The sequence below is a fragment of the Microtus oregoni genome, unplaced genomic scaffold (genome assembly GCF_018167655.1).
Source record: "Microtus oregoni isolate MIOR12 unplaced genomic scaffold, Mior012 000006F_ref0000085, whole genome shotgun sequence".
Taxonomy (NCBI): Eukaryota; Metazoa; Chordata; class Mammalia; order Rodentia; family Cricetidae; genus Microtus; species Microtus oregoni.
The window spans coordinates 26,093,464-26,120,183 of record NW_024543065.1 but is presented as its reverse complement, the minus strand read 5'-3'; the positions used below and the strand labels follow the sequence as shown (position 1 = coordinate 26,120,183).

The 26,720-nt window shown below is 36.0% G+C and overlaps 1 protein-coding gene across 3 annotated transcripts in view; it reads right to left on the bottom strand.

Annotated features, from left to right (window-relative positions):
* Positions 1 to 26,720, bottom strand: part of Rev3l (REV3 like, DNA directed polymerase zeta catalytic subunit) — a 141,374-nt gene that overhangs the window by 11,488 nt on the left and 103,166 nt on the right. For all 3 annotated transcript variants that reach the window (XM_041654071.1, XM_041654072.1, XM_041654073.1), the window contains 10 exons: positions 23,161 to 23,279; positions 20,574 to 20,692; positions 18,043 to 18,184; positions 17,261 to 17,505; positions 16,257 to 16,365; positions 12,135 to 12,341; positions 9,200 to 9,309; positions 4,097 to 4,211; positions 1,565 to 1,702; positions 468 to 658 (listed from right to left, as the gene is read on the bottom strand). In XM_041654071.1, coding sequence (XP_041510005.1) covers positions 468 to 658; positions 1,565 to 1,702; positions 4,097 to 4,211; positions 9,200 to 9,309; positions 12,135 to 12,341; positions 16,257 to 16,365; positions 17,261 to 17,505; positions 18,043 to 18,184; positions 20,574 to 20,692; positions 23,161 to 23,279 — 1,495 coding nt within the window. The remainder of the gene's footprint in view (positions 1 to 467; positions 659 to 1,564; positions 1,703 to 4,096; positions 4,212 to 9,199; positions 9,310 to 12,134; positions 12,342 to 16,256; positions 16,366 to 17,260; positions 17,506 to 18,042; positions 18,185 to 20,573; positions 20,693 to 23,160; positions 23,280 to 26,720) is intronic.

Sequence of the window (26,720 nt, the reverse complement as noted above, 5' to 3'; positions counted from 1 at the left end):
TAAGCTAGAAACCATGAGCAATCTACAGGGCTACCTTCAAATTAGAGTGCTGCTTCTTTAAGAATTATATACACTTGGCTCAGCTGCTGTCACGTAGAAACTTACTCTCTACAGCACCATGAACTGAATGGTGTGAGACCCTAGTAAGTATTATCTAACAGGGAAAGAAGAGAGAACTGACTAAACAATCTGCTGCAGAAAGAAATCTAAATGCCTGCTCTGGCAGTTCAAAATAAGGATGGCTTAGTGATTCTACGGAAGAAGCAAATGTAATCAGAAACATCACAACTGTATTGCATTTAGTTTCCTAAGAAAAGCCCAGAAGAGGAGATCTTACAGAGCACAGGGAACATCAGTGTGGGAAACACTGCATCGTGGCTATTGTCTTTTCTCTTACTGCTGCAGGTGGCCTCTGCAATGTCCTGGCTGTGTCCTGAGGATTGTTAGGCTGTTGTGTGTGTCATTACCTTGTAAGTTCAAGAGCTGGAACACAAGCTCCAGGTCTGTAAGAAAAACTTCCTCTGTACTCCTTGGCAAAGATAAAATCTTGAATGCTGGCTTTCCCTTCCACAAGCTTCATACATTGTCGCTGTACATACTGTTTAATTAGACTTATATCTCTTGTTTCAAACAGCAGCTTTAGAGAACGTTCAAGTATCTTAAAACAAAAAGATGCAGAAAAGATAAACTAGCACCCGGTATGTTTCAGCATTATCATTGTACTTTCATTAAAAAGCTTTTGGGTATTGAGTCAAATACAGACACACACACACACACACACACACACACACGCGCGCGCGCGCGCGCGCACACACACACGCATGTACACGCCCTTGATCTTGTGATTAGGTAATAAAAATGATTAGAGACTGAAGTTTGAGATGTTATATAGCCTGCTGTTTCTAAGAATATCACACAGCTTGAGAAAAATCATACTGGAATGATGTTCTGATGAAACATTTGCCATGTGATGAAAAACATGAAACTTGTTTTTCTTAAACAGTCGAAGCACTTAAAGCGTGAGAAACAGGACCAAACCTTATGTACTAAAAGAACCCAATTTAGCTATAGAAAAGATAAAGAAAAATTTAATATTACCAATGAGTCAAATAAAAAAAATCAGCCTTTTTTATAGCTTTGTAAGCGACAGTTTTCTGTGTTGTAAGTATGTGTGATATGACATAATCCAACACAAAGTGGGTTGACAGAGGAAGTTCTAGTCAATTTGGAATGAACTCAGTTACTTAGGAGGGGTCTGTAGCTTCTCATCTTCATGTTGCTCCATACATTGTGGGAGTTGTTATATGAGAAGCTATTCTATCATCAAAGGCGACAGGCAATAAACTCTTAATTCCGAGAGAACAAAGGTATGGGAAGAAGTCTGAAACTAAGCACTGAAGTAGAATAGTTTCCAACTAGAAATAAAATTCTCAAAACTCACTTATCCCCCCCCCCCCATAGTTCTGTGTCCTTAAACTAAATGCACGTTTAAGGACATTTACATCTATACCAGGTTCATTACTACTTATATCTCACTGTTATAAACAACATATATAGAACCTACCTTAGAAACAGCAGGGCAAGAATCTCTTCTGACTGTTTCTATTCCTTTTGCATCAAATAATGGGTCCTTCTGATCCAGAGTTTCATACATGTAACCCACATATCTCTTTTTTGTTTGTAAAACACAGGGCAAATATACCTGTAGTAAAATTGACAGAATGACTCTTAGTAACCACCTTCCTCAAACTGTGACTGATTTTCTGCTTTGTTCTCTGTATTTGGATACCACTATAAAATGTTTAAATATTCCCAAGGATGCAATGAACTCCGATCTACAACCTGGAATGTGAAAACACACAGAATCAATTGCTAGTACTTCTTAACCATTTACTCCTTTTTCTGCACTGACTTGCTTCTAATTCAAGTGATACTTTTTTCAAAAGCCATCAATTAAATATTAATTTTAAGTTACTTTATATCAGCATATAACATAAAGTTATAAGAATAAGCAGTGAGAACTTCCTAAAGGTTTGCTGCTACTGAATTCCTCTGTTCCTTCCAGAGGTGCTCTGTGAAAAATCCAACTATTCTCCCCGCACCAGCAGCTTACCACATACACTGCTTTGCACTTTGTAGCTTTAAGTCAATAGTTTTCTTGGGAGAGCATTGCATTTGAGTGCGGAAGGTTCATCTGTCTTAAAGCTACAGAATAGCCCATGGTATGTGGGTGCTATGACCGAGGTGACTGACACCTCCTAAGGGGTCCATGGTGTGTGGGTGCTGTGACCGAGGTGACTGATGACCTCCTAAGGGGTCCATGGTGTGTGGGTGCTGTGACCGAGGTGACTGATGACCTCCTAAGGGGTCCATGGTGTGTGGGTGCTGTGACCGAGGTGACTGATGACCTCCTAAGGGGTCCATGGTGTGTAGGTGCTGTGACCGAGGTGACTGATGACCTCCTAAGGGGTCCATGGTGTGTGGGTGCTGTGACCGAGGTGACTGATGACCTAAGGGGTCCATGGTGTGTGGTAGTAGGTGACTGTTCACCTACTAAGGGGCACTGAGGATGTCTGAATCTTTAGACGTTAGAAATAAGGTTGCGGTAAACAACCTTACACCTTATTTGATTTCATCTTTAGGAGAGATCCCTGGACCGATAGGACATTCCTTTTATTTTAAATTACAAATTTTATCCTTTTTCTTGCCTCTAAGCTCCCCTCTTCCCCAAACCCTGATTTAACATTTCTTATTTTTCTTTTGAAAAACACAGTCTCACTATTTTTTTCAAAGTAGCTTTGAATTCCTGGGCTTAAATGTAAGCCTCCTTTCTAAGCCCCAGAGCAGCTAGGAGGACGGGCTTGTGCCATGTTGTCTTTAAAGTGATTCTACTTTCTAAGCCCCCCGAACAGTTAGGACTACAGCCATGTGCCATGGTGCCTGGCATATTTATTTTTTCTTAATCTAAAAATAAAAAGTTTCTGTTTATCACAGTCAAAGTGGTAACTTGAAATATATGTTCGCGTGGAATGCCAAAGCTTTATCCATCAGCACATTAAATGTACATGGCCTTAATATCCCAGTTAAAAGGCAGAAATGATCAGAAAAAGAATAAAAAATAAAGCTATTCTTAAGATCTATTAGAAATCTATATAACATAAGGGCACAAAAGAATTTAAAAAACCAAAAAAACTAAAAAGCACCTGATACCTTTCTACTCTCATGTCTGCATTAATATTAACAATATTAATATCAATGCTAATATTAATGAAAAGAAAGGTGGAAAAAGTGGTCTTTGTTCAATACAAGGAATATTATTTTAAAACATTCTGTTAAGGCAATAAAACCTAAATAAAGACTAAGAAGCAAATCCATGATTACAATGCACACTTTAGCATCTCCAACTTGTGAGTGACAGAGAATCAGTGAGAAGAGACATGCTTCCACCACACAACCTATGGAAGAACTGAGCAATGCTCCCTACAGCAGTCTCATCATTCATCAGAATATACACCGTTTTCCAAGGTCACACGGAACACTTACAAAGACAGGCATTCATCACATGCAGACGTGGGAGTAGGAAGACGTCAGGTGATTTAGCCGTTAGTTGTTGACTGCTGAGGTTACAGTCAGCCTTTGTAACTTCCTAGCTGAGGGTCTAGAAACTGAAGCAGAGACAAAGACTCTGCTGTAGCTTTTCTAAACTCCCAAACCATAAAATCTGTTGATACGTTGGCTGCCTTATACTATTAAGGTTGGAGTGGCCTGTTTCATAAAAAAAGTAAATGAAATCATCTCTTCACATCTTAAGATATTATTGAAAAAAAAAATTGGGAGGCCTGGTGGATACAAGCTCAGTTGTAGAGTGTTAATACAAGCTAGGCCTTAACATTATACCCAAACACATAAACCCCAAACCAAACCAAATGAACCAAACAAACACAACTTTATACATACAACCTTCCGAAACTGAGAGAGTATATAAAAGTAAAAACTTTAATAGTCAGGGTATTTACAGTGCTACAGACTGAGTGAGTCAGGAACTTGTAGAGGTATGGAGACTCTGCATGTGATTAGTAACACTCCAGCTCCTTACCTTCTCAAACTTCAATTTTACTGGCTTAGGATTAGTAGCAGTAACAGCTTCAGCAATTTCTTGACCAATCTTAAAAGACTGCTCCTTAGTGGCTCCTTTCAGTAGCACAAACATACTAAGAGATTAAAAAATACAGCAAGGTAATGCGGAAGTCATTGTGAGAACAAATTTCATCCAGAGTCACTTCCTGGCTGATAAACAGTCTAAACCAAGACGATCCACTCCACCCTGACTGTTCCTTCTTAAGTTGGTTCCTATCACAGCTTTCCTGTTTACCCCTTTCTCCTTGGATTCTTACAAGATACCTAGTTACGGCTCTCAAAGGCTCAGGTACAACTAAAACTCAAACACTGAAGCTGCCAAGGTCCTAGATCATCTGCGGGTATTCAAGGTGGTGCATGGCACACAGTTAAGTTAATTAAAAAAAAAAAAAAAACAGTCTTTTAAAACTGTACTCCTGCCCCAGGATTAACATATGATTAGTTTTCTGTTACTACAGATTAGTTTTGTTTTTTCAAGAATTTTGTATAAATGGAACCATATCATACATACTCTATTGTGTCTGGCTTCTTTATTTAGCATACCTGAGAGGGTCATCTATAATGTTGGGATAACTGGTTTCTTTTTATAACTAGAGATACCTATATCTATATCTCCACTGTCTGGATAGACCATAAAATTTCTATACTTTCATTTGACTATAATGAATAAAGTTCTAAAGAATATTTATATGCATCTTTTTGCACGAACATCCTTTTCCCCTTAAAAAACTGTACTTAAACGTACAGAAGTGTGACTTCTGGTTTTTATGCTAAGAGTATGTTTAATAAATGACTGCCAAATCATTTTTATTATAAAAAGTTATTATTTTTAGGTTTTTCAGATACAAAGATGAATATAAGCACTTTAAAAATAAGATGCACATATGCATATATTTAAGAACAAGTAGTTAAGCTATGGTGACAGAAATCAGAGATGTGACTGCATGGTGGTGCTGGTATGAAAAATGAGTACTGACTGTAGAGGGGAAAAAGAAAAGAGCTTTCATAGCAATAGAAATGTTCTGCTGGGCAGCAGTGGTGCATGCTTTTAATCCAAGCACTCGGGAGGCAGAGGCAGGCGGATCTCTGTGAGTTTGAGGCCAGCCTGGGCTACAATAGCTAGTTCCAGGACAGGCTCCAAAGTAACACAGAGAAACCCTGTCTCGAAAAACAAAAACAAAACAAACAAAAAGAAATGTTCTGTAACTTGACTAGAGTGGTGGCTGGTTACTCAGGCCCACATACTTCTCTATAAACTACATGCTGTGCACTTCTGTAAAGGCTATATAGTTCAATAAAAGTGATAAAACCAAGTGTGTTAGCTATCCAAACATGTCACATTTGTTACTTTGCCAGATGGGCCAAGTGACCACAGCATAACACATGTATTTCTAGATCAGCACTCACCTCTACATTCTCTAATTCTCTCCCCCATCTGTCTCTTAGAGTGCTCACTCTTCAGGACCAGACATAAGAAAGCACATACTGTATAATTCCGTTTATATAAAACACTTGAAAGAAATAAAACTAATCTACAGTAATAGAAAGGGACTCATGGGAAACCTTGGGTCAGGGGTACGAAATCCTATAGATATGTTTAGTTAGTATATGTATACACACTTAGAAGCACACTCAGTATACTTTAAAAGTTATTATATGTTTGAGATATTACTTAATAGTATTAATGGGCTTATTGGTGGATACTCTGCTGTAGTTAACTTGATTTGGAGCTACATTTCAAGGAAATTACCCTGAATTAATGTGAAGTTCTGATCACAGTACATAGATGAGTAGTCTAAAATGGAAAAGATATCTTTGTTGTTACAACTGTTTTTGAGATGGCCTTGTTAAGTAGTCAGTCATGCCTGGCCTGCAGCTCAACATTTAACCCACTTGAGACTAGAACTTGGGGTAATCCTTCTGCTTCTTGTCTGTCAAGTCCTAGGACTACAGGCATTAACCACACCTGGTAAAAAAAGAGTGTCTTACATCCAATTCTCATTGTTACTGTACTTTTAATACATTTAAATAACATTCATCTTTGGGCTAAATAGGTTCAAGTATACATTTAGAATTATAATTAGTATACATTTTAGGGATTGCTAGGATGTTTTTCTTAATTATGGTCTGATGAATTTCCCAAGAGATTCTGATTTTACTTCCCTATCCTGAAAGTATATATATTCTTACTGGAAGTTCTTCCCTACACCGCCTAAGAATTACTATTACTTTAGTCATTGACTGAAGCAGGTTTTATCCTACTGGATGGAATAAATGTGAATGAGAACCATTACTATATAAAATAAAAAAAGAGTGTCTTACATCCAATTCTCATTGTTACTGTACTTTTAATACATTTAAATAACATTCATCTTTGGGCTAAATAGGTTCAAGTATACATTTAGAATTATAATTAGTATACATTTTAGGGATTGCTAGGATGTTTTTCTTAATTATGGTCTGATGAATTTCCCAAGAGATTCTGATATACAGAATCTATACTGTATACTATAATATACAGTATGCTTATTTAATACACTTAAGTGGGTGGTAATAAAAAACAGTCTCCTGTGTCATTTTGATACTCTGGTAACTGACACTCCTCAATTGGAACCCAAGATTCTTTATGAATCTTGATCCTTGAGATTGAGGGAGGCAACGGTGACTCATCATCATTTACCAAGTTCCTTCATTCAGTTGATGAAGTAGTTGAGTCAGAAGCTATGTGAATTATGATTGGCCATGTTAATACACTAAAAATATAGCTAGACAGATTTCAGATCCTTTCTTTCAGTTGAAATTTTTTCCGCTCTGTCAAATATTTATTATTTCTAAGGCATTTTCAGCCCTTTATCATAATCATCCTCCTAATGAAAAATTTATACTTAATTTGAATAAAAGTAATTATTAAGACATATATTTTGGAAAATTTTTGTACTTCTAATAATTTATTTTTACCTTGCTGTTAGAAGGCACAGCCTAAACAAATTGTCCTTACACAGATCAAGTAATCAATGATGATCAAAGTGATACTGTCCATAAATTTAGCTGACTGGATCTCAATATTCTTGTGAAATCTGATATATAGAGAAAGCATTTGCTAGGAATCAAGACATAAATTTACATTTATGTCTCAATTACTGACTAATTGGTGATAATTTCTTACCTAAGGGCATGAACTTCTAATAGTATATAAATTGCTAGCATAAGTAATTCCACATACCCTTTTGTTCTGAGAGCCTGTGAGCATTGGATTTTGAAATTATTTTTTAATTTAAATTATTTTTTTAAATATTTATTTATTTATTATGTATACAATATTCTGTCTGTATGCCTGAAGGCCAGAAGAGGGCGCCAGACCTCTTTACAGATGGTTGTGAGCCACCATGTGGTTGCTGGGAATTGAACTCAGGACCTTTGGAAGAGCAGGCAATGCTCTTAACCACTGAGCCATCTCTCCAGCCCTTTAAATTATTTTTTTAATATTTTTGTTTTAAAGGCAGAGTCTCACTGTGTAGCCCTGGTTGGCCTGAAACTCTCTATGTAGATCAGACTGGATTTGAACTCAGAGGGATCTACTTGCCACTGTTTCCCAAGTGCTGGGATTCAAGGGCATGTACCACTATGCCTGGTTTGTTTCAATTCTTAAAGATTTTTAATGGTATATAACATTCAGTAAAAATCATGCTAACTTATGATCCTATGTATCACCAACTAACACACATAAGACTCTGAGTTAAAAACAATTTAAGTATTTAGATTTCTTCTTTTCTACAAATTTTGCAAAGAATTGTAACTTAATGAAGTTTGTTTTAGTACTTATTTTGATAGACTACCAAGCAGAAGTTTAATTGAGCAGCGAAATGCCCAAAGACAAACCAAGGTATGGCTTTTGGTGAGCAACACTGGATAATATTGATGGAGCTTTGAAAACATGAAACTATCCCTGTCTACTGGTAATGAAAAGGTTACTACATGCAACAAGGTCTCAGTGAGCACTAACATAATGCTGGCTGTATATACATTTTGAAGGACTGAGAGAATTAAATATTATTTAAAGATCACTCACAAGTTATTTTTATTGATTGGGAACATTCTCTCCCATTGCTCTGTTGAATAATCATCAGAGGTGCTGAGGCAAGTGCTCCTAGCTTGATCACAATGGAACTCTAAATTTATTATGAAAACCACTTCAGACTGCAACTAATTAGAATACCTACATTCTAAAAGGATTTCAAGGAGTCAAACAAGTAAGATGTTACATAAATAACTGAACCTTGAAAAATATTAGAATGAGTAACAAAGCAAGCAGGGTAATGTTAGTAATCCAGGATTCAAAAGATATCCCATTCTTTACCAGGATGTAAATGGGCTTGGAGAAGCCTGCATATTCTCTAGGATAAAACGGGTAACTCTATTTGTCTCTTTGCTTCTCTTAAAAGAAGGTCAATAGATTTAATAAAAAGTTAACAGCGTAAGGCTTTGACAACTGTCTTTTTAAAAGATTATTTTTTTGTTCTTGATTATGTAGGGTATATAAGTGTACATGTGTAGGCATGTGTTTACCAAGGACAGAGAATGACAATGACCGCCCCTGTCTATCATTTTTCTCCCTTTTTCTGCTATGGTGACAGCCAGCAAACCAGAGATATTCCTGCCTTTGCCCTCCCTAGTGCTGGGGTTACTCATGTGGCCATGTCTAGTTTTTAATGTGGGTACTGTGAATCCAAATTCAGGTCTTCAAGGCAGGATAGCAAATGCTCTTACCAACTCTAAGCCATCTCCCTAACCGGCAGTTGTTTATTGCTATTGTTATTATTGTTACTACTACTACTACTACTATTCTAAGGGACTTAAATACAGTGACTCAGAAGAACTATCCAATCAAGAGATCATAAGGACAAGAAGACTGATCTAGGAGTATTTAAAAGGATTTTCCCTAAGCTATTTCAAACACCAAAAAGGAGGTATCAATAAATGTAAACAAAATAAAAAATTAACAAGAAAAATGCACATCCCCAAACCAAACCAAAAACCCAACTATAATCCCTAAATCCATTACCTGTCAGTATCACCGTAAACAACCCTAGCGCCCCATTTCTTGGTATCATTCACTAGTTTAATTGCTCGTTCCAAGGTCTCTCTGGCTTTGTGAACAATACTATCACCAACCTGTTGACAAAACACATTGGAAATGACTTCTTAACATTGCTCAGTAAAAGTCAACAGATTTTAATAATATTAAAATTTTAATTATTTAATATTTCTAGAAATGAAATAATGTAAAACCAAAATAGCTATCAGTGTCATCACAAAGTTAAAAAACCGAATTAAAAGAATTGACAGCTATGGACTTGCCTTTGAATGTACCAGGAAGTACAATGGATTGCACACTTTTACAAGGTACACAGGTACCTTTGATTCTTGGAAGAATAAATCTTGTTTCAAGGTTTATTCAAGGTCTATCTTTTATACCCATATAATCAACTAGGGCACAGTTGATTATATCTTTCAAAATTAGTGTTTATGATAGTGTGTTTAAATGCCGAAACCAAATTTTGTGACTGATTATACATATATTTTGGTAAAACTCAGTAAAAGAAAAAATGTAAACAATTATATGGCAGAAAAATATATTAGCAATGTTCAATTTAAAACAAGTAGGTAAATAAATATGCCCCCAGGGTTCTTTCAGTGTGGCCAATGAGTTTTAGCAAGGATCATGGCAGAAGCTGATAAAAGATACTAGGCCTTACGCAATGTGAGACACTTCTTCATTAGGCTATATAGTTCGGTAAATTAAGGAGACTATATAGCATTAGTGTTATATCTACTAAGCTCATTGAGATGAAAAGATAGAGAATTCCATCAAACTAAATGGAGCCTTCCCTTTGCAATTTTAAAATAAAACTATGTATTTTTGTCTTTTTGTTAATAATCAAACAATAATAATACTGATGCTTCCCTTTTTGCTACAAAAGTTGAAGTTTCCAAACTAACATAGGATTGAATAGTATTTAGAAAGCTGTCTAAAGCTGCACTGTAGAGTAAATACTGGCATATAAACACAAGGATAGATAATAAAACTGCGAGCAAAAATCTAATTTGGATTTTAAATTAAGATAATATATTCTATTTGAGACTTTGAGTATATTAGAGAACCTTGAAAATGTGAACTCTAACTTATACATTAAAATATATTATGAATTAGCATGCATAGTAGTGCATATCTTTAATCCCAGTATTTAGGAGGCAGAGGAAGGTGGATCTCTATGGGTTCCAGGCCAGCTAGGATTACATAGTGAGATCCTGTCTCAATACAAAACATAATAATAACAACAACAACAATAACAATAAGATAATCAACCATAAAAACACTGAAAACCATGTTATCCGGCTGAAACTAGTAAGTTTTAATAAAATGTTGAATCTCTGTCCAACAGCCACCTTCTCCCAGCACTGAGTTTATAGACATGGTAATGCATACTACTTACATGGGTCCTGAGGATTTCAAGTTTTTAAGACTGCACAGCAAGCACTTTACTGACTGAACCATTTTCCACACCCACCTTCCCCTGGAGCCACCTTTCCAGCTCAACACTGGCACCTCAGATGCCAGAAGATTACTCTGTGTAACCCAATCTCTCCTTCCACCTTTCTGTGGGTTCCAGGGATGGAAGTCAAGTTATCAGGCTGCTTTGGTGAGTGTTTCTGCTGAGCTCTACTGCCAGTCCCTGAGCAGCTGTGAAGCTCACTTGGCCTATTGGGAACTGTGAGAAGACTCTGTTCCTCCTCTAGCTTCTCTCAGCAAAGATGTAAGTTGGGCACATCACAACCCTCATGTAACATTAAAGAACATTAGGCCAATGGATCTCCTGTCTTTTCTGTCACTAGTACATTTATTATTCTGCTGCGCTGTTTCATATTCATGTCTAATAAACATCTTAAGAAATTAGTTTTGTTCTATGAAAAGTGCTTTTCAACTGATCAATCCAAATGAAGGTTTTATCTTCTTTAATTGGTACACTAACAAATACAGAAGATTTTGCAGGGCGGTGGTGGCACATGCCTTTAATCTCAGCACTGGGCAGGCAGATCTCTGTGAGTTCAAGGTCAGCCTGAACTACAAAGTGAGTTCAAGGACAGCCAGGGCTATTGCACAGAGAAACCTGCCTGAAAAAGCCAAATAAATAAATAAATAAATAGATTTTACTTTTTGTATATGGTGCATGTACATGTAATTGTATGGGGGGGCGGGCAGAGGCTGACATCAGGTATCTTACTCAATTGTTTTTCACCGTTTTTGAGACAGGGTCTTCCACGGAACCTAGAGCTAACTTATTCAGTTAGACAAACTACTCAGTAAGAGTCAACCACCTCATCACTGAGACCACAGGCAAAAAGCTGTTGCCCCTGAAAGTGCGTGTGGGTATTGGCGATGTCAACCTGGGCCCCTCAGATTTATACAGTATAATCTATTTACCGACTGAACCATTTCCCCAGCCTATGGAATGATTTTTCTTTATTGTAACATTTGGACTATAATTTTGTATCTATCAAAATACTAAAAGGAATTATTTTGTATAAAAGTTACTGTAAACACTACTATAAACTGCCACTGAAACCTCAACTCAGGATAATAAATGTGAAAATATGTACAATTTATTTATTTTTTGGTTTTTCGAGACAGGGTTTCTCTGTAGCTTTGGTGCCTGTCCTAGAACTAGCTCTTGTAGACCAGGCTGGCCTAGAACTCCTAGAGATCCGCCTGCTTCTGCCTCCCGAGTGCTGGGATTAAAGGCGTACGCCACCACCGCCCGGCAATATGTACAATTTAAAAATTATTATTGAAATAAGGGAGCAGAATTTTCAGAGAAAATTCACAAATACCCAGGAAGATGCATGTTTATAGACCTAATTTAAGAAAAAACTAGTATGCCATGGAAATGACACTTTAGTCAAAAGTTTAAAAACATAAAAAAAATAGTTTGTGTTACCTCAATGCATGGCATTCTCCCCGAGAAATTAGCAGATGTATAGCCAAATGTGACATTTGCTATCAGCTTTAGTCCGAGCTGACGTGCATTAAGCATTCGTGACAGGGCTCTGTCTTGCTTGTAAGCCTTCATTGACTGCTTCACCATGAATCTAGTCTTCAAAATTTCTTCAAGCATTCTTGGTAGAACACCCTTTCGTACTGAAGGCTATCATAAAGGAAAAACAAAGGAATATATAAAACTCCTCAGTCATATGTACATGCATACAGATTTTGGTGACTAAAAAGGAAACACTTATAATAATGGCCAACTTTCATAAATTGAAACATGCTACTAACAAAAATAGCCACAGGACTAGCAATTGTCATACAAAATGATCAATTTTATTTCTTTTGAAGAGGATTTTTCTTCTAAAACATTCCTGTACTGTTTATAATTCAGATGCGGTACTTCTATGTGAGCTCTGAGAACTCCAGGAAGCAGGATGTCAACTAGTACATAAATAACTACACAACAAATTCAGAGGAAAATGCTGTTCATACTTTGATTGAGACCCCCATCCTTCTAGAAAGACATATGGGCCTGCATCACTCATAACCAACGTCAGGTGTTAAAGATCTCACCCTAATGACCCCACACAGTGCTCTGCATGGAACTCCATTTATCTACCTTGGAAGAATGATGAGCTGGTTGACTCTGCTGACATTCAAACCTGCAGTTCCAGGGACTCTAGGTATTTCAAATCTGATGCTTAGACCACTAAGCCATCCCCTCCGGCCTATATTTATTAGCAATCTGGAAGAGGGGATGAATAATGAGGTGATAAAATTTGTTGTTGCCAAAAAAAAAATCATTTGTATTAATCAAGACTAGGGAGGATTTATGAGAACTCTGGTAGGAATGAAAACCACAAAACAGTTATTAACTGATGATTCATAGCCACGTGCAAAATAACGCATGTCAAACTGAACAATTAAAACTTCAGTTATATGATAATTACATTTTTGAATATTAAAAAAATCTTATTTTTATTAAGTTTTACACACTAGGTCAAAATGTAAATCAGGTTTTAAAAATGCTATTAAAGGGAGCTTAAACAAATAATCTATACGTGTGACAATGAAATTATAGTCTAACCTCTAATTCATTTGGTGTACCCTTTTGAAGCAGACTTAATGTTCTCTCTTTGTTCTAGCAATTAAAATTGTAATTATTAATGCAAACTAATAATTATTTTTATATTACACTATTAGTGTGATTATTAGTGAAAACTTTCACACTCACATATTATGTCTTATTATAAACCCTTCCTATTGTCCTCTCTAACACTCTCCTACCACCCCTCTTCCCTTCCCTTTGCCTTCCCTAGTAGAACCTGCTTGCTTTCAGGTCCTCTCCTCCAAGCCTCTGTTTTCCAAATATAAGAGAAAAAGTGATATTTGTCTTTCTGTGTTTGGATTATTTTACTTAATAAGTTGAGTTCCATCCATTTCTCTGCAAATAATACAATTTTATTATTCATTATGGCCAAACACTACTCCATTGCGTGTGTACGGCATATTCTTTTGTGTACTCATCTGATGATAAATAGGATGGGCACCCTGGCTGATTCTATGACCTAGCTGCTGTGAGCAGTGCAGCAATAAACAGGGACATATAGGTATCTCTTCTGTGTGCTTTCTTTCTGGTTTACACCTAGAAGTGATGCTGGATACCCAGTAGTATAGTTTTAGTTTTTAAAGGGGCCATCATACCACTTTCCCCAGGGCTATGTAATTTACTGTCCTCCCAGCTGGGTATAAGGGCTCCTTACTCCTCTCACATTTGTCGGCATTGGATTTTTCCTTAATGAGAGCCACCTAACCTACGGTGAGGTGGACTCTTAGTGCAGTTTGACTTACATTTCCCTGGTGGCCAAAGACTCTCAGACCTTTCACATGGCTGTCAGTCAGCCACTGGAATTTCTTTGAGATCACAGGCTTATTTACTGACTGGATTATGTGATCATCTGGTATTAGATTTCTCGACTCCTTTATATATTTTGGATATTAATTCTGTTGGAGTTCCTTCCACTCCATATTTTTTTTTTATCTTTACTCATGATTCTTTAATTTGCTGACAGAAGCTTTTAAGTTTCATATAATCCCACTTGTTATTTGAGTTTTGAGTCCCACTCAGGAAATTGTTACCAGTATCAAAGTCCAGAAGTGTTTCTGTCATGTTTTTCTGTATCCGTGTTAAAGTTTTAGGCCTTTAATTCATTTTCAGATGATTTTAATTTTAATTTCAGGTGTATTAATTATTTTACGCTAATGAGTATTTTTTCTGCATGTCTGAGTACAATGCTTGTAGCTTGGTGCCCAGAGAGCCCCGAGAGGGCATCAGATTCCCTGGAACTGGAGTTACAAGCAGTTGTAAACCACATATGGGTGCTAGGAATCAAAACCATGTCCTCTGAAAGAACAGCCAGTGCTTTTAACCGCTAGGCTGTGTCTCTAGCCTTTCAGGTGATTTTTATGTAGAATTAAAGGCAGAGAGATCTAGTTTCAGCTTTCCTGACACTTTTTGTTAAAGCTGACTTTTCCCCCATGTATATTTTCGGTATTTTTTGCCAAGAATCAGATAGCTTAGATTCACACATTTATATCTAGGTTCCTTATTCTATTTCATTGGTTTATATTCCAGTTATATCTAATATTATTCAATGAAGTTTTTGTTTCTTTGGCTTTGTAGTGCATTTTGAAATTAGGTATTGTGATGTCTCCCCTCCTCATTATTATTCTTTTTGCTTAGGATTGGCTTTTTCTATTTGGTATCATTTGTGTTTCTGTATGGCTTTTAGTTTTTTGTCTGGTTATTTTTTTTTCCAAGTTTCATGAAAGTTACTGGTATTTATTAGGGACTGCATCAAACATGTAGCTCAATTTTGATATTATGTCATTTTAACATTATTAATTCTCATACATTGAAGTTTTCCTATCTTCTCATTTCTTCTGTTTTTTTTTTCTTGAGTGTTTTTATAATTTTTCTTTTTTAGATAGGGTCCTCACAACTTAGCCCTGGCTGGCCTAGAACTCGCTGTGTAAATTTAGCCTGAAATTTACAGAGATCTGCCTGCCTCTGCCTTCTAAGTGCTGGGATTAAGGCGTGGGGCACCACGTCCCACTCACTGTATTATAATTTTTACTGTCAAGGCCAAAGACAGGAAGTCTTTACTTATATTTATTTCCAAGATTCCACTCCACCCCACACTGTGAATATGACTGCTTTCCTGATTTCTTAAAAAGAACCATGATCAAATATGCAGAAATATTATTTGAAAAAGGATTTTTTTAAAACACGGGGAAACAAACAAAAATTCAGCTCCAAAAATTTCTAAGAAAGGAATATACCAGGAACTTATCGGTAAATATTTTAACATCTAAATTGCTAACTAACATTTAGTATTATCTCTTAACTGGTAATAAGTACACCAGAATGAATTGGAGGGTTGGTGGGATCTACATCAAACATTGTTTCATAAGTGTAGTAGACATCAACTCACTGCTAAGGAACTAGGAAAGAAGTTGGCTATATAACCTCTGAAATCTCCTATTTTCTTTATTCAGTTAGGAAGCTTTCTTTAGTCTTTCTTGAGGAGAAAACATACACAGAAGAAAGGAACTTTATTTTTAGTTTGTATGTCTTCTTTAAAAATGCAATCATTAAATTTATTAAAGTATCATCGTGTCTAAGATGGTAATAATTAAATTTAAAATAATGTAGAAAACTTGCAGGATGTACACATTAAAGCAATTAAAATTTTTGCAGATAACATCTTTTAACCATCAAATTGCTAGGTATGTCTGCCAGATTATAGCAGGAGGTAGATGCTATAGGTGTACACTTACTTTCTTCAATATTTCATGAATTAAAATATAGCAATTAAAATATTTAAACCCAAATTCAACCAAAGGAAGATGATTTCTTTTCTTCAAAATGATTTCTTAGAAGATTTGTTTTTGACTTTATGAGATAAAAGTCTTCAAGTTGTGTAACCTTATATGTCAACAATACCTAAACACTATTTGTTCTCTAAAGGTAAGCCACGGTTGATTCCTTTCATTTACAGGAGAGTATTACCTTAACGAAAGCTACTCCATTGGGGGACACTGTGACGTCATGCCTAATTTGGTAAAGTAAATCTGGAGGTACTCTGAGAGAGGTACAGCCAAATTTGAACTCCTCATACCTGTTAAGAAAGAAAATATTGAGCAGAGACCTTCTCAGATGACACAACAGAGCCTATAGACACATCTCTAACTTCATCACAACTCCATATCCAAACATGTAAACATGAGTTCATGTAATTAGTCATATGCTTACTTGGTTCATTAACAAAATTCTTCATATATGCACAACTTACAGAAAAAAGGCATTCCTTAAATAACAGTGCTTTACAAATTAAGAACTGAATATGCACTAAAATACAAATTCCAACTCAAAATATAATCATGTTATATCAAACTCCCTAAAGAAAATTTCAAGTATAACAATAAGTAATTCCAAATTTCCTTCTTAATAAAAGACAGGATTAACAACAACAGTTTCTACAAATATTTTCTATGAAAGATACTACCAGATTAGATCACAATACCTGGTCTCAAGTGCACAAAATCAGTAAGAAGATAAGATTCTGTATTTCTTATAGTCTAGGAAAAATATTCACTCCTTTGATAATTTAAAATGTTATTCTCATTTAATTTACATGAACTAACAAAATCTAAGAGTTAATTCCATCTTTTGAAAAATCACAGCCTTTTTCTAGGAGGAAGTGACAACTGGAATTAAATCATTACTTTCAAAGTATTGCACTGAAGGCTATATTAAAAAAATAATTCTCCTGAAGAATCAAACAGAAAGATGCAAGGCTGATCTGTCCCCACTAATGACCCTGTTCATGTGCGTCGTCCATTCACAAAACTGAATCAATTATAAGATCATGTCAATTAGGAAGACAACTGCAACATTGTGTCAGCTGTGCTCTACCCAACTCCCTTATTCTTAAGGAAGTGTGAAGACAGTCTATAATCATAACACATATAAAGCACAAGAACATGACTGGAAAAATAAAAACAAAATCTTACTTTCCCAAATTCTCTATGTGGCCAAGGCAAGTGGAAAAACAATAGTTATATGCAATCACAATGGAAGGATATAGTGACTGGAAATCCAAAACAAGAACGGAGTTGCTATAGAAGCGAGACTCGGGTTCCATGATGAGGGGAACACACTGTGGGGCTCTCATCTGGGACCTCTGCTGAACACTAGGGGTCACTGGAATATAGTTCATTGGTTTAGCAAAACGCAACATCATTGATTCCACACGGTACTGCAAGGAGAAAAGAATGTAAATATATGGTTACTTGAATATTTTGAGGATGGTTTTCCCCTGCAGACTAATCATATGGTTTTCTACACTAAGTATTTTTTAGTCAATTTTCAAGGTATCACTGAAATTGATTTACAGATTCTTTATTTTTATGTTAAAATTATCTATCAGGACTTGGAAGACTATAAACTTAGAAATATAAATATAAATGAGGTAGATTTTCTTTCCTGGCTTCCCCACTGATAAGAGGTATCTCTAATGATACTACAAGATTCAATTATTCAGGTACTGATACTAAATACAAAGTTTGTTTTTCTCTGTGTGGGTTTCTCTGTGTGGCTTTGGAGCCTATTCTGGTACTAGCTCTGTAGACCAGGCTGGCCTCAAACTCACAGGGTTCCTCCTGCCTAAGATTAGAGGCATGCGCCACCCCCACTCCCACCCCCCGGCTAGATACAAAGTTTTAAAAACCTACTCAGGTCAAGAATAAGCATCTCATTTATGTAGTACTTTAAAGTGTACAAGAAAAATTTCTACCTGTGAACCTCTTGTTAATACATGTAAAAACTGAATGCCAAAAAGTCTGGCCATTTCACTGGTTTTTCCAATTAGGTCCAGCTGTTCTAACATCTGGAGATTTCCACGGACACGGCTAACATAATGATCAACCATTTTCCATCTGTCAAAAAAGAACCCATACATGAATACAGATAAAGTGAGGTTACTGAAGGAGAGAGTGCAATATATAAAGTATATTAAGGAGTTAAATGCTGGAGAACTTCAAGGAATAAAACTCAGTAATAGTACGCAAAATTTAAAATAGTACTTATGATAAGGTATCATAAGGATAACAAGTTTCATATTTCACCCTGATTTTGCTAACCCAGGTCCAGTATTCTACTTAACTTGGCAAAAAGTTACCTATTCAGAATAATACCTAATTAGAGGTGGCAAGACATGCATTTAGAGCAGCACTATACCATACCTTAACAAACATAATTTTTAATAAGTAGAATTAAATATTATTGACTGGTTTATGTATGATTCTTTTCTTGAATCAACACTCTATTACTGAACTACAACCTAACTTCTCTGTGAAGCTTTGACACAAGCCTCAGCCTTACTGTAGTTTACTTTACTTCTCTGAGGTTCCTCAAAATGAAATGGAAGATAAGCAGATACCTTGAGAGAGATAGGGTGTGGGAACTGGGTGGCTGGGGAAGTGGGGAGGAGCTGGAAGGATCTGGGGGAGGGGAAAACCATAAACAGAATATATTGTACTAAAAAAAAAAACCTGTTTTCTGTAAAAATTGTTTTCTCAAATACATGAGAGTTGTTTTTTTAAAGCTGTATCTCTTCCATCTTTACCAGAATTTAACTTTATATTTAATAAGGCAAAATGCACTCATTTTTAAATACTGGTCACCTGCCTTTCTCCTTTTGAAGCCTAAGTCCTGACAAATTAGAAGCGCTTAGGAAACATCTGGAGTGGTATAGGCCATTCCCAAACACAGAAGAGCACCAGGTAGTGGTCAAGGGGCAGGACACTTCCCAGCACAGAACTTAAGCAAAGGAGCTCAGCAGCTAAGGAAGAAGCAGGAGAGTCTCTGCCTACCTCTGGACACAGGCAGAAAACCTTTCTGGACCCAGAAACTGGTAGTTATACAAAATCAAGGGTTTTCCCACTGTGGTAAGAATAGGAATGCTGAGGAATCTCATCCTAATACCCCAGAAAAGAACTTCCAAAGACTAAGGCCAAACAGGAAGAATGAGTAATTCCTTCAAATCCACTCTATGTCTTATACAGACTAACAGTGAGCTGAGTGTTGTTTTGTACAACTGTAATCCTAGCACTTGGGAGACTGAGGGGGGAGCATTCCAAGTTGGAGGTCTTCTTGGGTTATGTTAGAGTCCAAGGCTACTCTAGGCTATGTACAGATATTGTGTCCTTAAAAAGAAGAAAGAAATCAAATGAATTGGACAAATTAGGAATATCTGAATATCCTTCACAGAAACAATGAAAGGCAGAAGGAAAGGCAATCAAAATCTTTATAGTAGTTAAGAAACAGAAAACAAAGCAAAACTCAATCATAGAATGAGACAGTAAAATATCAGTCAGAAATATTTTCTTTTCTCCTTTTTGTAGGTAAGTGCTGGGACAATTTATTTCCAGCAAACTTGCAGTAGATGAACCACCAAAGGAAAAAGACAATGACAGCAGACACTAACCAACCATGTGGCCTAGAAATCCGTCAACTACTGAAATGAAAATTTAAGTTCACATAGACTTGCATACACAGTTATTACATGATAGCTTTATTCATAGTAGCTACAGCCCACATTGGTGTCTATTAAGAGTTAAATGAATAAACTGTTAGGCATTTCACATAGGTATTACTGAATATTAAGAATGAATAACATGCAACATATTAAATCTCACAACAGTTACAACTTAAAAAGTATAGTTCAGTTTCTTCAAGGAAGTCTGATAAAAGCAAAAGATTACTAACATTTCCATTTCTATGATGTTCTACCTGTGGCAAAAACAATCAGCTAATAGAAAACTAATTAGTATTTAATACAAATCTAATTAGTATTATTGTGGATAGTTAGGGTTTGGGTAGACTGACTATAAATCTGTTTAAGTATTCCCTTGTACGTAGTTATCCTTCTTATCTGGGTACTACAGAGTGAGTGTATATATTCCTCAGAGTCATAGAACAACACACTTTAAAAGTCTGCATTTTATTGTATATTAATATAAAGCTCAATAATAGTGACTCAATTCTACTTTTAAAATTAATATTTTATGTGCAGGAGTGCTTTGCTGGCATGTGTGACAGTGCACCATATGTGTGCTGGTGCCTGCAGACGCCAGAAGGCACTGGACTCCCTAGAACTGGAATTACAGACAGTTGTGAGATGCCACGTGAGTGCTGGGAATCAAACCTGGCTTTGGAAGAGCAAGCAGCCAGTGGTTAAAACTGCAGAGATGTCTCTCCAGCCCCTAAAACTGATTTAAAATAAATAAAAAGATACAGTAGCTTCTTGGGTGTGGTAAACATTACCTGTAGAGATCTGTCTTGTTATCAAACCAGTCTGACAGGACGCGGAAGGTAAAAAGGGGAAAACGCTGATGGAGAACGTGAAAGCTCACATTTTCAAAAGTGTAGTTAGTCAGAGCAACCTTAAAAAAAAGTGTAAGGCATAATTATATTTATGTAGATCATTTGTTTTTTTTTCTAAGTCAATCCCAGGTCATTAGGTTTTAAAAAGTCTTAATATCACTTAGAATTTTTCATAGATGACATGAAAGCCATTTGTAAAGATTATCTGTTACAAGCAATCTATACATAATTAATTCAAAATATGTATAGCTTACTGGGTATAAAATTTTTCCACATTAACAATCCAGAAGTATAAAACAGTGATCCAAACTGGTCTATTTTACTTAAAACTTGTCACCTCCGAAGCAATGGCACACTTCAGGACTCACATTCTCTTTCTGTCTCTCTCGCTGACTGACAACGGTAAAAAGGCAATGGGATAAGGTAAAGACCCAACAAGTGTAAACGAGGAAGGACTGCAAAGGCATGACAACAGCAGATGAGGTTCGCCTGAGAGCAGCAGGTACAGCATGGACTACAGGTCAAGTTAGTGATCTGAAGAATAAATCTAAATGGCTTTCTTTGAATGCAGACAATGAGGGAAGCGATCATACCAGAGGGACCATATGGAGAAATTAGGACCAGAGACTAGAGTGCTACCATACAGGAAAATTAGGTTTGTAAAGGAAGTTGAAAAATCTAAACGGTCAAATCTAACATAACACTCTGTTCTCTGTACTGCCAAACGACTTGATAAAATCTGAAAGCCTAGATGGAATCGATGATTTAGAAGGTCTGTAACTGTTTTCAGTTTTCAGAGTAAGAGTCATATATTCCTTTAAGTAGCTAATATATATCTAATAAAAATTATTTAAGAGGCAGTGGGTTTATCATTAAGGACTTGAAGTTCCCCAGTGGGAACAGCAGAAATTTTATGCGTAGAGGAATCACACAAGCTACAAATTGCCAAGCACCATGAGAGAAACAAATAAAAGACACAAAGATTACACTGTTTTTTTTTTGTTGTTTTTGTTTTTGTTTTTTTTTTTTTGATTTTCGAGACAGAGTTTCTCCGTAGCTTTTGGTTCCTGTCCTGGAACTAGCTCTTGTAGACCAGGCTGGCCTCGAACTCAGAGATCCGCCTGCCTCTACCTCCTGAGTGCTGGGATTAAAGGCGTGCGCCACCACTGCCCGGCAAGACGCAAAGATTAAAAAGGAGCTTTTGTAACTATTCCAATTCAGAAAACATAATCTGAATGTCTCTAGTATGAAGCAAATACTCAAGGCTAGCTCAGGTCCAAAGTCTTGAGAGACGTATTACTACTATCACTCAGGATAAAAAGCGATGGGCTGGGGAGATGGTTCACTTGGTCAAGTGCTTCATGGGAATCTTAGTTCAATTCCCCAAATCCATGTAAAAAGGTCACTTGTGTTAGCACAGTTTGAAATCTGAGTGCTGGGGCAGTGGTACACTCCAGACCTATGAGAGACCCTGTTTCAAAATACAAGGTGGATGGCTCCTCAGAAATGATACCCAAGGTTTACCTCTGGCTTCCACCAACATATGCATACCCAAATCCTTACACACCACATAACTGCACACAATAAAATTATCCTCAAGCAGATTCATATAATGCACAGTTTCAAGTTAGATTAAATGTGAGTACAACTTCAGACACAGGGCACAAAGAAGAACGAGGCTACATAATTTTTATAAAGAACCCATTGCTTTTTCCAGTATGATTTGCATGTGACAATGCTCCAGCATGCTTGGAAAGTCAGTGTTTAACATAAATCCCGGATAGCTACACAATCACTGAACAAGGGAAAGATAGAAAGCGTATAATGAAAAAATAGTTTCAAATAGCAGACAACATTGGAGAATGAATTTTCATCTAATCGCTTTAGCTGTTATTATTCAAAGTCCAAAATCTAAAAACAACCTATAGTATGAATCTTTATATTTCACATAGAAAAAACAAACAACTTCAAAGATGCAAGTATCATCTAGTAAGCTCTACAAGCTTACTTTTATTGTGTGTGAAATAACTATTTCTACAAAGGATTGCAAATTAACGGAGAGCTTGGTGAAATTATTTAACCCCAAAGCCTATCCAACGGGATGCCACTATTAGCTATTTCCAAATAGTTTCTCTCCAGTTTGGCCCGGTATTTAACTGTATTTATTATGAGTTTCCTTCCTAAGTCTAGACTAGATTTTCTTAAAATGATGAAATTATACAATATTAAACACAAATACCAAAATATTTTATTACAGTTATAGACTTTACTTTCAAGGGTCGAGGCTAGCCATGAATTCCTGATGTATGTACAATAATTCTGATTTTCCTAGCTGTTAAGTTAGACAGAAATAGAAAAACAATGAAGGTGTAATTTTATTTTGTCATTTTATAAAGTATTTTGCAACTTTAATTACATACAACAATAATAGGTCACAAATCAAAGAGAATTTTTACTAACACTCTATAATGAGTAAACTGTTATACTGATCTAATCTTATTTCCAAATTTTAAATAAAATACCTCACCTCGTTTCTCATGATTCTCCAAAGGTTTAGCGTAATTCTGCCAACAATGTTGATCTCACTCATTGTATCTGATGCATAGTCATCTCTTTCCGCTGCACATGTGTTTCCAGTCTTGTCATCTATAAAAAGAATGCATGTTGTATCAAGAGAAGCAGAAAATAAGCTTTCAGGGAAATTATGCCAAAGAAAATGAAAGCAACAAAAGTAAGACTTAAGACTAAAGGTAAAATTTGATTCAGTCTATTCAATATTAGAACAATGGAATACTTATTATTTTAACAAAAACAATTTTTTAAATCACATAGGAAGTTTGTAAACTAAATATAAAGACACAAGCATTCTCTTCGTCTTTCTATATAGTATATACACTTGTTCCCTTGGTATCCATAGAGAATGGTTCCTGGATATCTTGTAGGTAGTAAAACATGTAAAACACTTCTTAAATAAATGGCTTAGTATTGGTGTAAGACCTATGCATAGCTACATCCACACACATCACCATATTGTTTAGAATACCAAGTACAATGTAAATAGTTGTTTAGTGCGCATGCATTTTTGATCCACCTGTCTGTGGCTATGGTATCCCAGGATATTAAGAGACAACTATGTATATTTATTTTTGTCTACACAAAATCCAAAACTGTTTTAATTTGAATATTTCTCAATGAAAACACTTTAGTGATGTTTGAAAATGTACTTTGAGTGTAATTCCTATCAATAGAAAAGTAAGATATCTTCAAAATCTCTTACTTTTTAATTTTTAAGTACATAATTTTGCATATAAAAGTTTCATCATAGTAATTAAAATTTTACTGCCTTATTTTAAAGTTTAGAAAAATGTTACTTTCTTATTTTTGTCAATTTTAACAATATACTGATAGTTTTTTCCTGTACCCTCAAGTATCACATAGTTGAAAATATTCTATTATGTGAACTACAAAATAAGTAGTTAAAAATTCCAGTGGTACAATTCTTGCTTTTAATTAACACTGATGAAGTTGTAATTTTTGAACTGTGAATGCTTCATTAGATCAAATAGACTGATCATTTCTTTTTCACCCTCTTACATTTTTTTCCCTTACTTGACTTAACTGCACTTTTAAGATGTTCAGAGGGAACTAGGAACCTGGTTTCTGCCTCTCAAGTGTGGGCTTAGTGTTCTGAAGCAGCACAAGCAGCACAGGACCTATGGGAAACGATGGCGGATGAGGTATAACTGAAGTGCAAGACAACGGGTGGGCTCCAGCCATAGCCAAGTCAGGTTCTATTGGTGAAGAGCTGAAAATCCAAACTGAAACTAAAAATCACTGTTTTGATTTTTGATAAATCATAAAGTCTTTCAATGGGTGCTGGTATCTATATAATTCTCAAATTTTAATCTGAACTGAAAGGCTACAGCCAATGCTCAATAAATGCAACAATTTTATTCCATTTATTTGTTTGCAACAACTTTTATTCCATCCAGCAAAGCCAAACAACACTGGTAATGCAGAAAACCTAACACTATAAACCAAACTCGCTGAAATTTGCTGTTTTATGTCCTCCTCCCCAAGAAGTTCCTCGGGCACCATAACCTCTAGCTCCCGTAACATCCTCCACTAAGTGAAGTGCCAGTCAAGATGTGCCAGGACTGTGTAAATTTAAACAATAGCCATCTTTTAATTTAGCAATTTGTGCTGTTACTTTTGGTTAACACATAATGCTACAACACTTTTGTTTGTTTCTGGGTTTTTTTTCCCTTTAGCATAAAAAATGTCCATTGCTTCTACGTTTGTAATCCCTGTTCACAGTGGTAGAAGCAGTAATACCACAAGTTCAAGGTTAACCTAAGTTATAGTAAGACCCTATGTTAAACCAAACCAAACAAAAACAACAAAAATTCCATTGATAAGCCAGCTGTTTTTTGGGGGGAAATAAGATAGTTTGTATTGGCGGTGTGTGTGCGCCTGCACATGTGCACAGGGACCAGAAGCTGACACTGGGTGTCTTCCTCAATTGCTTCTCCACCTCATTTATTGAGACATTCCCACCACTGAACCTAGTACTTATTCATTTATCGAGGCTAGCTTGCTGGTAACTCCTGTACTACTCCTGCTTCATCTCCCATGACTGGGATAAAAGGAGCCTACCACCATAGCTAGTTATACTGAGCACTGAGGATGCAGCTGAGGTCCTCATAAAAGCACCACGTTGACTACGCCCTCTTCCCAGCCCCAAACGGCAGTTATTAATATACATAATTCTCTCAAAATTTGAGAAACTCAGGACAAATCTCTTAAACTATGAGAGTTCCTTAGAGCAAAGAGAACTGAGTCACTTCATGGTTGATAATTAAAAAATTAAAATAACAATAAATTTAGTTAACACAGCTGACTAGAGGTATTGTATCTTATACATCTATCGTGTTCTAGGAACGTTACCAACACTGCTTCCTTTACTAGCACCTTCACTATAAATTTCATTTTGTACCATGCAAATTCTGCTTAGAAACATTACATCTTGTCCCAGGTCATATGGTAAAAAAACAAGTAGTAATCTGACTTGAAATTTTTGCTTCTTCCTGGATTTTTTGTAACATCATTGTAGCCTATGCCCTTACCTGTAATATTCAGGGCTTAATATTTCAGCATATAGTAGATATTCACTAAAGGAAGTACATATGGGCTCAAAACATTTTTAAAGTATCTTTACAATGCCAAGACTGCCATGAACATATTACTGTATGTCGTTTCTCTGATAAGATTGTGTAAAATGGAAATATACCACCTTTGCATCTACATGAACTCTTTACATTACTCAATTCCTAAAAATGTATCCACTGAAGATAGTGGATAAGCACTGGGAAATAATTACCATTGAAATGAGCAAAAGAATATTCAGGTTGTACGCTAATGACAAAGCGTCCGTTTCTAGAAACGAACACTCTCTTCAAAGACAATTAGTTGAACTATTCTTTGCTCAGATTAGGATCGTGAAATCAGTCTATGATCCTGAGGAAAATATGAACTTTATGCATATCCATGTAATGAAACTGTAGGGTGTTAGTGTGGAAAATTGTAGGGAAAGTTGTAGCTCATACAGCGGGATAGTGAGAGTGGCATTTGTGGTCAGAGATTTTTCTGAGTGTGAGGCTTAAGACACTGAACTGAGAATGAACATTTGCTCACCCACTGAATGACAAGCAAGGTGTCATTCCTGGACAGAAGCAACAGTGAAAAACAATTTCATAATGATTTTATCTTACAATCTTATTTTTAATAAAATTCCTGTTTTTGAAAACTCCATACATGAAAAAAAACCAAGTAGTATTCTATACAAGGATCACTTCACCTTGAAGGCCATGGACCCACACAACTCTCATTTCTTTCTTTATGCTAAAAAAATAATGTTCAAAAATTTCATTTTACTAAGTCAGCACAACACTTATAAAGTGTTTACTGTCTTCAGGCTCCATTACAACCACCTTGAAAGTCCTTTAAGAACCTCCACTTTCCAGAGGAGTAAATCAAGTATTGGATCTATTCTGTAATTTGCTTGACATTATATAGGTGCACAGGCAG